This window comes from Abrus precatorius, unplaced genomic scaffold, assembly GCF_003935025.1.
Source record: "Abrus precatorius isolate BTA unplaced genomic scaffold, Abrus_2018 Scaffold7, whole genome shotgun sequence".
Classification (NCBI taxonomy): domain Eukaryota; kingdom Viridiplantae; phylum Streptophyta; class Magnoliopsida; order Fabales; family Fabaceae; genus Abrus; species Abrus precatorius.
The window spans coordinates 17,130,681-17,149,014 of NW_020874417.1; the positions used below are offsets into that span (position 1 = coordinate 17,130,681).

An 18,334-nucleotide genomic window follows, 5' to 3' on the forward strand; every position below is an offset into this window, starting at 1 on the left:
CTTTATTTTGTTTTATTGAATCGGGTATACATGTTTCCTTTTGATATTATCAATAAAATGCATTTTGAATTTTCCAATAAAATTTTCTTCCTTTCTTATTATTAGACCTTTTGCTATCTTCTTATCTTTTTGTTATTGCAAACTATAAATTGTGCAGACCTGACGATGATATACTCAAAAGTGTCAATGCTAATATCGCTCAGAATAATGTTGACTGTCTCATTAATCAAGCTAGCAATGAAACTGAACATGAGCACGATCCTTCTCATGAACTGCTAAGGCTAGTAGAGCAAGAAACTAAAGAAATTTTGCCCCACCAAGAACCTACAGAGATGATTAATCTGGGCCTCGGAGAAGAGAAAAATGAAGTCAAAATCGGCACCTTACTGAAAGAGAATGAGTGCCGCAAGTTGATAGAACTCCTCCATGAATATAAGGACATCTTTGCATGGTCATACTAAGACATGCCCGGCCTCGATGCAAATATTGTGGAACATAAATTACCACTAAGGCCAGAATGTCTCCCGATCAAGCAAAAGTTAAGACGGATGAAGCCCGAAATGTCCTTAAAAATCAAAGAAGAAGTGAAGAAATAACTTGATGCTGGTTTCCTAATTGTTGCAAAATATCCACAATGGGTTGCAAACATAGTGCCTGTCCCTAAGAAAGATGGAAAAGTCCGAATGTGCGTAGACTATCGAGATCTGAACCGAGCTAGTCCTAAAGATGATTTTCCATTGCCCAACATTGACATGCTTGTAGACAACACAGCCCAACACCAATTCTTCTCCTTCATGGACGACTTCTCTGGATATAATTAGATCAAAAGTGCAGAAGAAGATAGAGAAAAGACTACATTCATCACACCTTGGGGTACCTTTTGCTACAAAGTTATGTCGTTCGGGTTAAAAAATGCCGGGGCAACATACCAAAGAGCAATGGTGACCTTATTTCATGATATGATGCATAAAGAGATTGAGGTGTATGTAGATGACATGATTGCAAAATCTAGAAGTGAAGAGGATCATATTGTTCATCTTCAGAAGCTATTTGAGCGATTGAGGAAGTTTAAGCTAAGATTGAATCCAGCCAAATGTGCCTTTGGCGTGAAGTTTGGCAAGCTACTTGGATTCATAGTTAGCCAAAAGGGGATAGAAGTGGATCCTGACAAAGTTCGAGCAATTCTTGAAATGCCACCACCCAACACAGAAAAAGAAATTCGAGGGTTCTTAGGGAGACTAAACTATATTGCCCGATTCATATCGCAATTGATCGCTACATGTGAACCAATTTTCAAGTTATTGCGCAAAAATCAACCAATGAAATGGAATGATGATTGCCAAGAAGCCTTTGAGAAAATCAAGCAGTACTTACAGGACCCTCTAATCTTGATTCCACCAGTTCATGGAAGACCCTTAATCATGTACCTGACGATACTCGATGGATCAATGGGTTGTGTGTTAGGGCAACATGATGACTCTGGAAGAAAAAAGCATGTCATTTATTACTTGAGCAAAAAATTCACCAATTATGAAGTCAATTACTCGTTATTGGAGCGAACTTGTTGTGCTTTAGCTTGGGCTGCCCGCCAATTGAGACAATATATGCTTAGCCAGACGACCTGGTTGGTATCAAAGATGGATCCGATCAAGTATATCTTTGAAAAGCCTGCTCTCACTGGGAGAATTGCTCATTGGCAAGTACTTTTATCTGAATATGACATTGTGTACGTCACTCAAAAGGCAATTAAAGGCAGTGCCCTAGCAGACTACCTAGCTCACCAGCCAGTAAATGACTACCCGTCAATGCAATGTGAATTTCCCGATGAAGACATAATGACTTTGTTTAAAGAAGAAGGGTCAGGAAAGGAAAAATGGATCATGTTATTTGATGGGGCTTCCAATGCATTGGGACATGGAGTTGGCGCTGTGTTAATCTCCCCAGAGAAACACCATATCCCAATCACTAGGGATGGCAATGGGTAGGGTACTATAGTACCCATCCCCATACCCGCATTTTAAAAAAATACCCGTACCCAGCCCCATACCCGCGTGGGTATGAACATTAATCCCCGTACCTGTACCCTCTGGGTACCCGCATACCCATCTTTTACCCATTACCCGCGCTTGTTTGAGAAAAAAATATTTATAAAGAAAAATATGTTTATATAATTTCACATAAATAGTATAATAATATAAAAATTTAATATGTAGTTGTCAAATAAGGTACAATCATAGATGAAAAAGCAAATATTCAAATATCACAAGTGCTAAATGTATCTTAATATAATAATTTTCTAAACTAAAATTCTTAAAAATAATAAGCAAAACTAAATGCAGAAGTTATTTGTTGGCGATAACCCTATCTTGTGTGAGATTTGATCAATCAGCAACGTCAGAACGACAGTGAAATAGATCTGCACAATGGGTGACCTTTCGTGTGGGATCACTTGGTGTCATCTTGTGGCGGCATTGACAACTAACTCTAATGAATAACGTTTCATAGTTGTTATGTTTTAATGAGACAAACATTGAGAATAAGAATAAAGTTAGGGTCAGTTCAAGTACTAACAAAGAAAAGTGGATATATAAAATATATTTTTTGACTTTTGAATTTGAAATTGTAAGAAAAATAATAGATTTAATTAAAATAATATAATATAATTAATATATATATATATATTAATAATAGTATTTTTAACTCATATACTACATAAAGTATTTTGCCAAAAATATAAATTTTTTAAAAATTATTTTAATGAATTAAATATTTATTTAATGTATATAAATTTTAAAAGAAAGAATTTGAATAAAAGATAAATGGTCACCATAAAATTTTATAATAAAGAAATATATGTGTATATAAACAAATTATACATTTTTATCTGAAGAAGAAATTAACAAATAAAAATTAACAATAATTTTTTATATTTTATATTTTTTAAAAAAATTCTTTGAACATAAATAAATAGTAAAAATAATATTATTTAGATTCAATAGATTATAGTTGTGCTTATTATACATATGTTGCATAGAAAATATTATTTTAAATTAAAATATAAAAATAAAATTTAAATATTATCAATAAATAATAAATTTACGATAATAGTAGGTGATTGTAAAATTTATAAAATATTTACAATATGTTTATTATTTTTCATTTACTTTATGATTTAAATATGAATATGATTTTATTAACAAAAATATTTGTGTAAAAAAAATTTTATGTGTCATATATAAATAATATTTAAAAAAAAATAATCTCATATCAACTATATAATAATTAAATTGTATTAGCCTAATTAAATAATATAAAAAAAATTTATGTGTGTCATATATAAATAATATTTTTTTTAAAAAAAATCAATCTCATATCAACTATATAATAATTAAATTGTATTAGCCTAATTAAATAATATAAAATAGTAAATAAATTTTTTGGTTTACTTTATTATTAAATATATTTTTATATTAATCTTTTATAACTTCACATGTAATATAATAATACAAAAATTCAATACATAATTGTAGAGCAAAGTTCAAACATATATATATATATATATATATATATATATATATATATATATATATATATATATATATATATATATGCGGGTATGGGGCGGGGTGGGTACTTAGATACCCATACCCACACCCATCCTCGTTAAAATTTGCGAATTTTTACCCACACCCATACCCGTACCCATAAAGCGGGTAAATACCCTACCCATTGTGGGTAAATTTTGCGGGTGCCCATCGGGTACTTTACCCGTTGCCATCCCTACCAATCACAGTAAGACTATCTTTTGATTGTACAAATAATGTGGCAGAATATGAAGCATGCGTTCTAGGGATACAAGCAACTATAGAATCAAAAGCCAAGATTCTTGAAGTATACGGTGATTCGGCCTTGGTCATTCATCAATCGCGAGGTGAATGGTAGACTAGAGATGGTAAGCTAATCCCTTATCAGGCTTTTGTGAGAGAGTTGATAAAGCAATTTAAGGAAATCACCTTTCATCATATCCCACGGGAGAATAATCAATTGGCAGACGCATTAGCTACCCTAGCGTCTATGTTCGAATTGAGCAACAAAAAAGATATGCCGCTTATAAAGATTCAACATCGCGATCAGCCAGCTTATTGCCAACTAGTAGAAGAAGAGTTAGATGGACGACCATGGTACCACGACATCAAACAGTATATCCAAAATAAAGAGTATCCTTCAGGAGCTTCAGAGAATGACAAAAGAACTCTAAGAAGATTGACAATGAGTTTCTTTTTAAATGGTGAGATACTCTACAAGAAAAATCATGACATGATACTGGTTAGATGTGTGGATGCCAATGAAGCACAAAATATTATCAGAGAAGTCCATGAAGGCTCCTTTGGAACCCACGCAAATGGACATGCCATGGCAAGAAAGATCTTAAGGGCTGGCTATTATTGGCTAACCGTGGAGACTGATTGCTTCCAATATGTGAAAAAATGTCACAAATGTCAAAGTTATGCAGATAACATCCATATCCCACCAACAACATTAAATGTCTTGTCATCACGATGGCCTTTTTCAATGTGGGGGATGGATGTCATAGGGCCCATTGAGCCGAAGGCATCAAATGGACATCGTTTCATCCTAGTAGCAATCGACTATTGCACCAAATGGGTTAAAGCCACCTCATACACCAATGTGACTCAAAATGTAATAGTGAGGTTTAGTAAAAAGGAATTAATATGTCGGTACGACCTACCAAATAAGTTGATCACGGATAATGCCACTAATCTCAATAACAAAATGATGACAGAGTTATGTGCTAATTTCAAGATTCAGCATCATAACTCTTCTCCATACCGCCCAAAAATGAATGGAGCAGTCGAAGCAGCTAACAAGAATATTAAAAAGATTATTCAGAAAATGGTGGTGACGTATAAAGATTGGCACGAAATGCTTCCCTTTGCCCTACATGGATATCGTACGTCTGTCCGCACATCAACCGGGGCAACTCCATTCTCCTTGGTATATGGTATGGAAGCAATTCTTCCAATTGAAGTTGAAATCCCTTCACTAAGGGTGCTGATGGAAACCAAATTAGAAGAAGCGGAATGGGTGCGAACTCGTTTTGACCAATTAAACCTTATTGAAGGAAAAAGGTTAAATGCAATGTGTCATGGTCAATTGTACCAGAAGAGATTAAAGAGAATGTTCGAGAAGAAGGTACACCATCGAGAGTTTCAAGAAGGGGATTTGGTAGTCAAGAAGATACTCCCTATTCAAAAGAGTCGTATTGGTAAGTGGACTCTAAATTATGAGGGACCTTACGTCGTAAAGAAGACTTTCTCAAGAGGAGCCTTGATTCTTTCGAACATGGATGGCAAAGATTTATCATATCCTGTGAATTCTGATGCAATTAAAAAATACCACCCTTGAAAAAAAAAAAAAGAGGTGAAAGCTCGCTAGGTTGAAAACCCGAAAGGGCGACCTAGGCAAAAATTAGAGCAGCTCGTTGGATTGAAAACTCGAAAGAGCGGTCTAAGCAAAAATTAGGGCAAGATAACTCACCATTAAGTTGTAACCCAAAAAGGTAGTCTAAACGAACATTTGAAGCGTCATCCAAACCTTTGAGGTTCTAAGATGAAAAATTGAAACTCCAGGAAGCATGTGCCTCAAGCTTTAAATCGGGGTAACTTATGGTTGGCTAAAAGGGTGGTCAGGGTCATTCACAACTATGGAGACAGTCACGTGCTTGCAGCTCTGGGAGAAACGTATGTTTGAAGCTCTAAACTAGGGCAATTCATGGTTTGTTTAAAGAAGCAGTCAAAGTTATTCATGTACGATATTATCATTGTTCATCTAGAAAGTGTTCATCAAAATAGCTATGTACTCTTACCCTCTCCACTCATCCAACAAAGCTTGTTCATGTAAATACATTCTCCTTATTGAGTAAATAGAGTTATCTTCTTTAAACCTAACCATGGTTAATTCATTATGCATTTTGTTAAACACATATCAAGAGGAAAAGAAAATAAAAAAAAAAGAAGGGAATGAGCAGAGAAAGAAAGAAATGGGCATCAAAGGTGTCTTGATAGATCTAGCAATTGCAGTAAGCTCATTGAAATTCCATAGCTTTAATCTCCCTGCAAACTATTATTGGGGATCGTCAATTGCAGTCAAATTGGAATACACTTTGATAAGAATTCGAATAACAAAAAGAGTCAGAAAGTCTAATCTCATTTCGAACTAGAAGACACACGATTCTGTAAGGATGACAGATCCCAAATTCAAAATGAAAATATTATTGTAATTTTGAAAAGACTTTCATCTTCATCACTTTCAAAAGTCTTGCATCACACATCTTCATTGCTTTCAAAAGTCTCGCATCATGCATCTTTATTACTCTCAAAAGTCTTGCATCACGCATCTTCATTGCTTTCAAAAGTCTTGCATCATGCATCTTCATTGCTTTCAAAAGTCTCACATCACGCGTCTTCATTGCTTTCAAAAGTCTCACATCATGCATTACTCTTGCGTCATCATAATACCACTTTTTATATGATGCATCATTATGCATGGGCAAACACTCTTGTCCATAATCTGACTGGAACTCATACTCTTTTTTAAAATTGTCCAGAACCTGACTGGAACTCTTACTCTTTTGCTAAAGTCTAGAACTTGAATAGAACGTCTACCTTTTGTCCAAAGTCCAGAACCTGATTGGCATATCTACCGTTCGCTAAGGTCCAGAACCTGACTGGCATGTTTACCTGTTGCCAAAAGTCTAGAACCTGACTGGCACGTCTACCGTTTATTAAAGTCTAGAACCTGACTGGCATGTTTACCTGTTGTCCAAAGTCTACAGTCAGACTGGTATGTCTATCATTTGCTAAAGGCCAGAACCTCATTGGTATAATTACCTTTTGTCTAAAGTTCAGAATCTGAATGACACATCTACTCTTTGTTAAAAGTTCAGGATCTGACTGGCCCTCTTTTTCAGACCACAGATAAAATTGATTCACTTCTTTACTCATTTCTTACCATAATAATATGAAATTTTTATTATTCATATCATTGAGTAAGAAATAAGTAAAGAAGGACAACTGTGAATACCCAATTTTATCTGAGTCCCCTCTTAAAGTAAATAAATAAATAAATACATAAATAATAAAAAAAATTAGATAAGATTTTAAATTTTAGGTCTATAAGAGATTAAAATTTTAAATTTTAAATTTTAAATTTCAAATTTGTAGATATTTAGGTTAGTGAGTAGAATTTAAGAGAAGTGGGTGAGATGTTTAAGGAAATGTGAGAGGTGGCCATCAGAAAAATAAGAAGGTGGAACCTTTTTTTTTTTTTTAATAAAAAGAATAAAAAATAAATAGATTAAATAAGACCTAGGGTTAGGAGGTGTGGCTATAAATATGAAGCTTAGGTCTTTAGAAGGGCACTTTTTACACTTCATATTTTTATGTGACACTTTGAAAGCATAAAGAGAATTCTAGAGAGAGAGAGCTCGGGAAATGAAGAAAAAGAAGAGAAAGCTGAAAAGAAATCAACTGAGAGCATACCAAGGTGCACCCGAGATCCATAAAGAGAGTAAACAAAAATAGTTGAAGGTTAAAGCTAACAAAATTCTTATTCTCCGAATCAAGTAAGATTTCCTTTTGTTGCTTGTTCTTCCTCTATTATTTGCTCTCGTTTCTGCTTGTATATTTTTTTGTTATATTAAAAGTCTCGAATTTTGTTTCTAAATGAAATACCTCTGCATCTATTATATTGTTTCCATTTCTTCCTTCCGTTCATATTAAAAGTCTAAATTTTTATTTCTAAACAAAAATCTCTTTGTTTTTATTATGTGTACTTTGCTTGCATCTCTATCTTTTCCTTATTTGGTTAGTTCACATTGAATGTATCACTTTTTTTAAAAAATAAAGATTATCCCTTTTTTGCAAACCCTAGTCTTCACAAACCCTAAAAATAATTTTTTTTAAAATCCCAAGTATTCCTTTTTTACAAACCCTAAACATTTTTTTAACCTTAAAAGTATCTTTTTTGCAAACCCTAAAGCATGTTCTACCTAAAAGTGTTATTGTTTGAAAACCCTAAAAATAAATTTTTAAAAATCTCAAGTATTCCTTTTTTACAAAAACCTAAAAATAAAAAAGAACCTTTTTTAAACCCTAACCATTTCACAAATTATAAAAGTCTAAATTTTTCAAACACTAAAAATTATTTCTTTCTTTGTAAATCTTAAAAATTTCAATTTCTTTACAAATTCTAAAAAAAAAGTAATTCCTAGATCAAACAATAATTATTTTCTTGTTATTTTGTTTGCTCTTGTGTTTGTTTTTATTGTTCTATATATTTCTCGTTTATTTCTTATTGTATATATGTATAAAAAAATCAATATCGATAAGACATTTTTGGTTATATATATATATATATATATATATATATATATATATATATAAAGAGGCTTTTAAATTCACGCAACGGCCAAGTAATTTTGATAGAGTGGTGGATCCACCTTCAACATCGCTTGGATCGTAAGGGTTTATTGAGTAGTCATGTATTAACTTGAACCCCGTGCAAGAATGGATTTAAAAATAATAATAATAATAATAATAAAGTATAAATCAAGCTAAAAAAAATTAACACTTTTGAAACTCTTTCAAACCTAATTTTCAAAAGAACTACGTTACAGCTTTGATTCTTTCCTTGTACACGGGAGATACATAGGAGCGGGAACCTGACCCGTCAAGTCTAAACTTTTTTTTTTTAGTTTAAATTATTTTAAAAAAATTTACTATGAGCACTTCAAAATCATACAAGAGGAAAGCAAAATTTCTATGTTTATTTAAAAAAGGGGTAATAAGTAAATAAAATAAAATAAAAAATGTTTTAAGATTATTTTCATTAATGCCAAAAATGTAAAAAAAAAAAAAGAAAGAAAAAGAAAAAAGAATGAGCAATAAGATCCTATGATTAATCTCTTCTCTCAATTCAAATTAAAAATTTTATATTTCTTTATTTAAAAAATAAAAAATAAATATTTACTAAAAAATCAACCTAAATTTTATTTAATCTGAAAAAATAAAAATGAATAATATTTCATAAATAATTCATCTTCCTAATTTAAATTAATTTTTTAATTTTTTATTAAAAAAATAAATAATGAATTTTATACTAAAAAAAGAGAGGAAACTAAATTAAATTTTGTTTAAATTTATCCAATTCAAAAAATAAAAAAGAGAATAATATTTTGCAAATAATCCATTTTTCCAATTAAACTAAATTCTTCAGTTCTTTACAAAAAAAATATGCAAAAAACGAATTTTTACTAAAGAATAAAAAATCAGGTTGATTTTTTTTTAAATTTATTTAATATGATAATGAAAAAGTAATATTTTATATATATTTCACTTTCTCTATTAGATTTTTAGCTCATTGTTCAAAAATAAAAAAATACAAAAAAGAAAAAAGGGAAATCTTACTTTAAGAAAAATAAAAAAAATGTCATATTTTATTTAAATTTATTTAATACGAAAATAAAATAAAAATAGTATTTTTTTATATATATTCATTTCTTTAATTCAATTTTTTGTTGTTGTATTTCTAAAAAATATATATAAAATTAAAACTTAAAAAAAATTGTTAAAAATAAAAAATAAATGAAAAATGAGAAAATTAAAAAAACATCAATAATTTTCTTTAAAAAATGAAATAAATAATTTTTAAAGTTGAAATGATTTTTGCACAATTAGTTAGAAAGTAACCGTTTTAATCAATGGACGTCGTAGGATACTAATATCTTCTCTATGCGTAAACGACTCCCGAGCTCAAACATGGTTTCGAAGATTATTTTATTAAAAGTTTTTCCAATATTTTTCTTTAATAAACTTATGTGGCGACTCCTTGTTATCGCCGTCCCGTCGTGCCCCCGGTTGCTCTAATTATTAATCGCATTCTCAATATGTTTTACACTTAAATAGTTATAATTATATATTAAAAAAATACTAAATACTAAAAATAATTTTGTTACACAAAATCAAATAAGAAAATTGAATACAACAGTGCTTAGAAACACAATATCTAAGTTATAGTAGCAGAAACTAAAACTTATAACAATAATAGTGATAAATTAATTTTGTATTAAAATATGTAATAACTGTAATGCATAACTTAAATCAATGTAAGTCAACATAATTATACATTCTCCTTTTGGCAGAATGCGTAAACCAAGATCACTAGTGTCCCTCAGATAAGTTACTCAATAAGCATACAATGGATTTAAGAACTTATCCCATTTGAGTAGATAGATTTTCTTGATCCATGTACCTTCAATAACTTCATCTATAAATTTTAAAATGAGCTATTCAATGAACACATGCTAGGTTCAAATTTTATCTCCTCTGGACAAATATATTACCTCTAATAGCTACATCAACAAATTAACTCCTTTGACCATAAAATTTGAATTTCAAAATTTGAAAGATTGCAATACTAACTCAAAATTTGAAAAATTGCAATAGAACATGGAATTCAAAATTTGAATTGACAATAGTGAAAAACAAAAAAATGCATAATAATTCAAATCTCCAAAATTGCATTTATGATGCAGCGGAAGCAATAAAATTCAAGAATTAAATTAAATATCAAAGTTAACACACAACATAATAGTAGCGTCAGAAACGCATTATCGCAACACAGTAGAAAAAAGAAATACTACAATGGAAGTAGAAACTCACATAATTATTAAAGTACATGATAGCAACATCAATATTGCAATCGTGTAGTGACATTACATATCCCCTTAATTATATGTAACTAAAAAATATTAACATATAACAATGATAATTAATGCAAGCTTAAATATTATTTTATACAAAACAAAATAATATATAATTTACCACAAAACATATGACATAAATTAATAATGTCAGGGTTGGTCGAACACGATCCTAGTATCATGTTTGATTCTTTTCAACTTTAATTTTAATTTATTTTGATTATTAACTCTTGTGGTAGCAAAATATCCACGTATGGCAGTAGGGTCAACATAGGATTGCATCACATAGTTCAAAGTAACCGCTCAGCAGTTGCAATTGCCAACAATATTTGCATAAATATTGGATCATACAAATCAATTGAAAACAAAATGCATAGTAATTTGTTGTAGGCAATGACAGAATAATTCAATTATTAAAAATTAAAATTGAAGCGCTAGTAACAATGGAGAGCTGATTTGCGGAATGTAATTAAAAAAAATTGAAATTGGCTATGGGAGACGCACACATAATGTAATTCATCCAAAATTGAAATGGCCATATGACATCCACATTGAATCAGGAAATTTTTAAATTAAAATATGTCCAACAAATACTCATTGAATTATGTAATTCCACAATTAAGGTATGTTAAACATATAAACGGAAAAAATTATCAACGCATATTCAAATAATAGTAGAGGCAAAAATCAATAAATTCAAAAACACAACAAAATAGCAGCAAAAAAAAAGAAATCAAATATTATGATATATATTATATATATCAACAGAATCTACATGTGATTCAAAATTGGCCCTAAATGATAATGGCACACAAACAACGATTACAAAGTTTGATATGTTATAAAATTGACAAATCAACTATGAATGGCAATAACATAACATAATACAATACATTAAAATTTGCAGCACAAAAACGTATCAGATATTATGATAGTATAACAATAAAATACTAAATTCAAAATTTGAAATCAGAAATGCATAAAATTCATATAAACATGACAATCGACTCAACAAAAGAATATCATATACTTCAAAATTTAGAAAGCAACATAATACATGTAATCCAAAATTGCAATTAAAAAAATTGATCAAAATATTTTGAATTCAAAATTTGAAATATTAACATGACAACAGCGAAAAAATTTGCAAGAAACACGGTAACAATAAAACAAATATCATATTAAAAATATTGCATCAGTCGCAATAATAATGACACAAATATTAGATTGAAAACATCACAAAACATCACACTACAACAATGCATCAAATTAAAATTAAAAATAATAAAGATAACAGTAGTAATACATAAATATTGGATATCAAATTAATATCACAACAATGTATGTGAATTTAAATTCATTCATTCAACAAATAATTTAGAGCGGCAACAATTCAATTTTAGAAATAAAATTACAATATATATATATATATATATATAGGGGTAGAATCTTCTTACACCAGTGTAAGTATAAAAACTCTTATACCTAATCTGAACCTTTTATTTAACTTAAATCTAATAGGTTATAATTTATTACTTCACTGGCTGTTAGATTTAAATTAAATGAAAGACTCAGATTATGTGTAAGATTTTTAGACTTACACTAGTTTAAGAAGATCCTTCCACATATATATATATATATATATATATATATATATATATATATATATATTAACAATGCAGATGACATAGGCAATAATTCAATATTGAAATTGAAGTTTATTTAATTTAAGCATTGAAAATCACCGATATAAGCAGAAAAAAAAATACATACTGCATAATTTAATCTAAATATAGATTAATTTAAAGTTAATAATTGAATTTGAAATCATATAATTAAGGCTCTAATACCAAATATAGGAATAATTGAGTTAAATCTAATTATATAAATTTAGAATACTAATTGTGAAGGCAATAGTAAAGCCATTTACTCGTTGTAGACATTGTGAATTGTATCGTAAATGACCTACATAAAATACAAACTCTTTCGTGAGTGAAAAGTTAAGATTTTTCTTTGAGTATTCACGCTCTCCTTATCTTAAGTTCTCAATAGGATAAATATAGAGAGCAGTGAAATGTGTTTCCATGATAACAAAGAAGACTTAGTCATCACATTTATTAACTCCAGACACTTTTTATCATGAACCTAGAGATTAGACCCACACTATATCTCACATAGATAAGTATTAAGTGTCCAAATTCAAAGCTTATGAGTAATTGATAATATTATTAATAAGCTTAAACATCATCAAATAGATCACAATATTAGTCTACTTTTAATAAAATAAAAATAATTACAATTGATTGTAGCCCATAATAAATTTTATAAAAAAATTTTAAAAAAAAATTTTCTTTCGTTGGGCTATGATATATACGTAATGAAGCACTCATGTCAAAGTCGCTTTCTCTATCTTATACTTTAGAAGAAGAAAAATGTCGTAGTCAGCTATGGAAAATTGTGGTAAACAATGCACATGAAAATGGAATTAGGAACTAGAGAAGCATGGATGATAGAGATACATAACTACACAACGGAACAAACAAGTCGCATTTTAAGACGTTGCAGTAGTTGTGAGAGTTGCTTTGCGTTCTTTGAAAGTGATTTCCACGTAGGAATCGACGTGTGAGCGTGTCAAGGACGATGGGGCAGGTCCCACGTAAACGTTCGTATATATAGAATCTCCATGTTTTTTCTAAATTCAATTCATAATTATTTGCTTGTTGAAATATATCCATATTATGAATGGTTATTCTGTATACTTATATATTATTTATGTTAAATAAGATAATATAAATAAATATTCATATAATTTTGTAATTATGAATATTATCACATCTAAATATAAATAATCATATGCTCAAATTTTGCTTTCTAAAAAGAACTTGATAATCCTCCAAATCAAATAATTAATGTATATCAAACTAGTTTGGTTCAAATTTGTAACTTTTTTTATATTTAAATTTAACTAAATACATAATTTTAATTACTTCAGTTTTTTTTTCTAAATATCAAAATTAATTTTATTCAACATTAATGCAATTGAAGTGGTAATCATGCAAACATTTAGAAATAGGAGCGATGGAGAGGAGTCCACGGTGACCTTTGGCTAACACGAAAGGAATAGAATCTAAAATGCCCTCTCCACAAATACAAAATTGGGGACCTAATTTCCTTATTTATCATTATTCTCGCGCCGCAATTCATCACACCATCTCTTCTCCACTCTTTCATTCAAATATTCAGGATAATTTTTATTTCATAATTACTTTTAACTATCCATTTCAATATCAATCAAATATTTTATTTAACTTACATTCATTTCTTTATTAAAATTATTTATATTTGGTGGGTCAACTATAATTTTTATTCATGACGTGTTAATCTAGCATTATGATAATCATACAAGGTAAAGTCAGGTTTTTGAGAGCGTGAACAATGACTAGCATTGAACCAAAACATTCAGGATAATAACAGTCGTCCGTATTATTGTTGGAGGTGAAATAATCAAAATGAGTGACATGTAGTTTGATATTTTAACACAAATAATTAGAGAAGACAATTGAACGTAGACTTTTTTTTTGTTTTTGTGAAAGTTTGAATTTTTCTTTGTTCAACAACGGATAGGGTGACGATATATTTCTAAGAAATCAATACACTTTCATTTTAAAAATGTTATTTATTAACATAAAATTTTATTAAATATTAAAATATTTAATAAAAATATATTTTTTTAACAAATTATGCTAACAAGCCATGTATTATACTAACCCTTGATTTATTGAATAAAAAGAATTTAGACAAGTCGTGCGAATAGGTAGTTGACACGTGTAAAATAGATAGGCATGACGGAATAAAGGTGTTATTGAAGTTGACGCGGCAAGTGAATCAAACAACGAAACTAGAACAAGAAACTTTAGTATATAAATGAGGAAAGGGTAAGCAAGGGAATGCAAGAGTGAAGTGAGGCCACTCAAAAAAGAAAACAAAATTTAGATACACAAACCTTTCTCCTTCCTCTTTCCTCTCTCAGCTCATTTTCCTCCTTTTCTCTCTCTCTTATACCCCACTTCGTGAAAACAAAGCCAACCCACACACCTCAAGGCTTGTTCCTCAACCTAGCCGATTCAGGAAAACATACAGGTTTTTAATTTTTCGTTTTTTTAATTTGTTAGAGTCTCATCTTTAATTAAAAAAAAAAAAAAGCTATTCTTGCAATTTTCTCCTTCCTGTTCTCTAGTTTTGGAATTGAGACAGGCTCTCTTCTGTTGGTATACTTAAAACTTAGTAACCTTTGATTTATTTTTTAGATTGGTAACTTGTTTTGATATTGTAAAGCATGGGAACAACTATAGATATGTACAATAATAATAGCAACATAGCACCGGATTTCTTAGATCCATATAGTGAAGAGCTGATGAAAGCACTTAAACCTTTTTTGAAAAGTGATTATTCATCAACTTCTCTCTCACGGGAATCACACACACTACCCAAATCGTATCCCAACCCAATCTTCTCCAACCAATCTAGTTCCCTTGGGCTCAACCAACTCACCCCATCTCAAATTCTTCAAATTCAAACCCAAATCCAAATTCGGCAGCAACAGCAGCAGCTCTACGCGGGTTCGTTCAAACCCCAAAACCAAAACCAAAACCAAAACCAAAACCAAAGCTTTCTCGCCCCAAAGCGCGTTCCTATGAAGCACGTTGGCACAAGCGCGAAACCCGGGAAGCTGTACCGTGGGGTGAGACAGCGACATTGGGGGAAGTGGGTGGCTGAGATAAGACTCCCAAAGAATCGAACCCGTCTCTGGCTTGGAACATTCGACACCGCAGAGGAAGCAGCGTTGGCATACGACAACGCAGCGTTTAAGCTTCGAGGTGAATTTGCACGCCTCAATTTCCCTCATCTGAAGCACCATGGACCCTTTGTTTTTGGCGATTTCGGAGATTACAAGCCTCTACCTTCTGCCGTCGATTCCAAGCTCCAAGCTATTTGTGAAAGCTTAGCCGTTTCGCGCAAACAGGGGAATGAAAAACAAAAACCCTTTCCCTCTGTTGAAGATGTAAAGCCTGTGATACAAGCTCCTTCGCTGGATGAGTTGGACTCTGACGTGGCACAATTCAACGGTCAACAGGATTTTCCAGAGTTCGAGGATTTTAAGGTGGAGAATCCAACGTTGTCGCCTGAATCTTCACCCGGTTCTTCTTCGCCTGAATCCGGTGTTACTTTCTTGGATTTCTCGGATTTCTCGGATTCTAATGAAATGGAGAATTTTGGGTTGGAGAAGTACCCTTCTGTGGAGATTGATTGGGCTGCTATATGACAATCAAATCGTTCGTTGTGATCGTTGTCTCTGAATGGTTTAGATTACTATGTTGTTGGGTTAGTAGTATGTATATTTATATTTTGTAATATTTTTTAGGTTATGTTTTAGTGTCTTGGGCAGCATCTGCAATGAAGTTTTTGACATTTGCAGATTTTTGCCGAGACACAACTAGAAAATTTAGGGTACTAAATCAAAGAGTCGTAGTGGGTATGGTCCAATGGTGTTTCTGGTCTGCTGCGGTTTTTTTAATTCCTTGCATGACCATGGGAGCTTCTACTTGTGTTTCTTGGCTAGCTACTCCTTGTGCAACTGTAATTATAGTGCCTTTGCGATATATGAAAATGAAAATTTTGCTTGTTCTTGTAAAGCATAGACAACTATACATAGGGTTTGAAAATTTCTTTTATATGTAATTGTTGTGTGGAAATTTGCTATCACTAGCCAATTTTACTGGCTCAGAAACGCTGTTTGATTATTCTACCAAAGTCTGCCAATTGTGAGTGGTGGCAAATGTTTTGAGCAACCTTTCGTTCTCATTCATACAAGAGGTTTGCTTGTATTTTTTTTTTTTTAAGAATTCTAACTAATGTTTAAAAGAGTATTAGTTAGGGAGTGTTTAAAAATATTAGTGATTTTTAATATTATAAATACCTTTTTATTTTTAAAGAGCACTCTAAATAATTTTATTATCAAAGAGATTCAAATAACTTACCCTTTTAATCCTCTTTCTTATATTTCAATTAAAAACAATATTTCATAATTTTTCATTTAATTGTAACATTGTTTTTATTGTTAGCTTTTTAATTGAGATATTGTTTGAATTTTTCAAAAAATTGATTAAAAAAAAAGGGTACTTTTTATGCTTGACGTGGATTTCTTGGGTATGATCGGCCAAAAATTACCATATTCATGCAGTCAAAGGGGAACTAATCAAGAGTTCAGATTCATTTCATTCACACAGGACAAAAAAATTATTGAAAATGGGTTTAGTAACACAAATTTATAATTTTAATAAATAAACTAACACAGTTAATTGATGAACAAACTTAAATATGGTTTATAATTTTTTGAAGTTAATTAAAAAAATACTTTAAATAATATACAGTTTGTTAAAAGTTAATTACCTGTCATTTTTAATTTTTAACTGTTTAAACAATCTATGTTCATTCAAAACACTTACAAGTTACAACCTTTTAGTTTTACTCAATTAGTACGTTAATGAGTTAATTATGATATAAAGTGTAAACTTATAACTATACATTATAAAATTTTAATTAATTTATCAATTACAAATGAAAATTTTGTAGTTAATTTTATAAATGATAACCTAATTAAAATTAGGGATGTCAACGGTTTTTATTCCAAAGTAAAAGCATTCCACTTAGAGTCGGGATTCTCCGCGTTCGTTGCGACTAAAAAAGAAGTGAGAATAATAAATGACCTAATATATGTCTAAGACAGAATATAGAGATAGATCAAAAATAGGATAACCAATCTTGGTGATCACCAATACGCAGTAATGAGTCCATGCAACCATTATACTAAGTTGAGATTAAATTATAAACTGTGAGCAGAAATCTCAACTATTTATACACTTTAAATATTAATTATTTATTAATTTCCATACATTAAAATACAATCAAATTTCAAATTAAAAAAAAAAAAGAATAAAGCCTTTTCAATTATCTTTCATCAAAATCTTAATTATTCTTAATTTAATTTTTTTTAAGAATATAGAATTATTTGTTTATCGCCCTAGGTGTGTATTTAGTTTCGTAATGAAACCCTCTAACTTCCAGTTTCTTCACTTAGCATGTATTGAATGTATCAATGTGTTTAACATATTTTCAGGGAAAACAAAGTTTGCCTTCAATATCAGTTTGTCTGTATACCGACAAATAAATGTTTTCAAATATAAATTTCTTCACTCGAACTTAACTTTACTCTTAAAAAAAATTTATATCGTATCAAGTTTATAAAATCTAATTTAAAATATGTCCGGTAACAAATTATTTACTGAAAAAAAATATTTTAAAATTCTTTCAAAAGATGTTTCTTTCTCTGGAATAATTAAACTAATAAATGCGTACCTATGTAAACATACATTAGGAATGCGTTTGGATAATTACTTATTAAATAATATTTTTAATATTATAAATCGTGATTTAAATTTAATTAAAAATTATTAAAATATATTCAAAATAACTTGTAAAAATTACAAACTA

At 30.2% G+C, this 18,334-nt stretch overlaps 1 protein-coding gene across 2 annotated transcripts; it reads left to right on the forward strand.

Annotated features, from left to right (window-relative positions):
• Nucleotides 1–14,736: 14,736 nt before the first annotated feature.
• LOC113872167 (ethylene-responsive transcription factor ERF060-like) lies at nucleotides 14,737–16,582 on the forward strand. 2 transcript variants are annotated; one of them, XM_027509495.1, is made up of 2 exons: nucleotides 14,801–15,893; nucleotides 15,951–16,414. In XM_027509495.1, exons 1-2 carry the CDS (start codon nucleotides 15,120–15,122, stop codon nucleotides 16,104–16,106), a joined length of 930 nt encoding a protein of 309 aa, XP_027365296.1. In that variant the 5' UTR covers nucleotides 14,801–15,119; the 3' UTR covers nucleotides 16,107–16,414. The 2 variants fall into 2 exon arrangements, with proteins under 2 accessions (XP_027365295.1, XP_027365296.1); XM_027509494.1 differs by having other exon boundaries at nucleotides 14,737–16,582.
• Nucleotides 16,583–18,334: the final 1,752 nt, after the last annotated feature.

Excerpts from the sequence above, each read along its gene's own strand:
- LOC113872167 (XM_027509494.1), top strand. The coding sequence starts at position 15,120 with ATGGGAACAACTATAGATATGTACAATAATAATAGCAACATAGCACCG.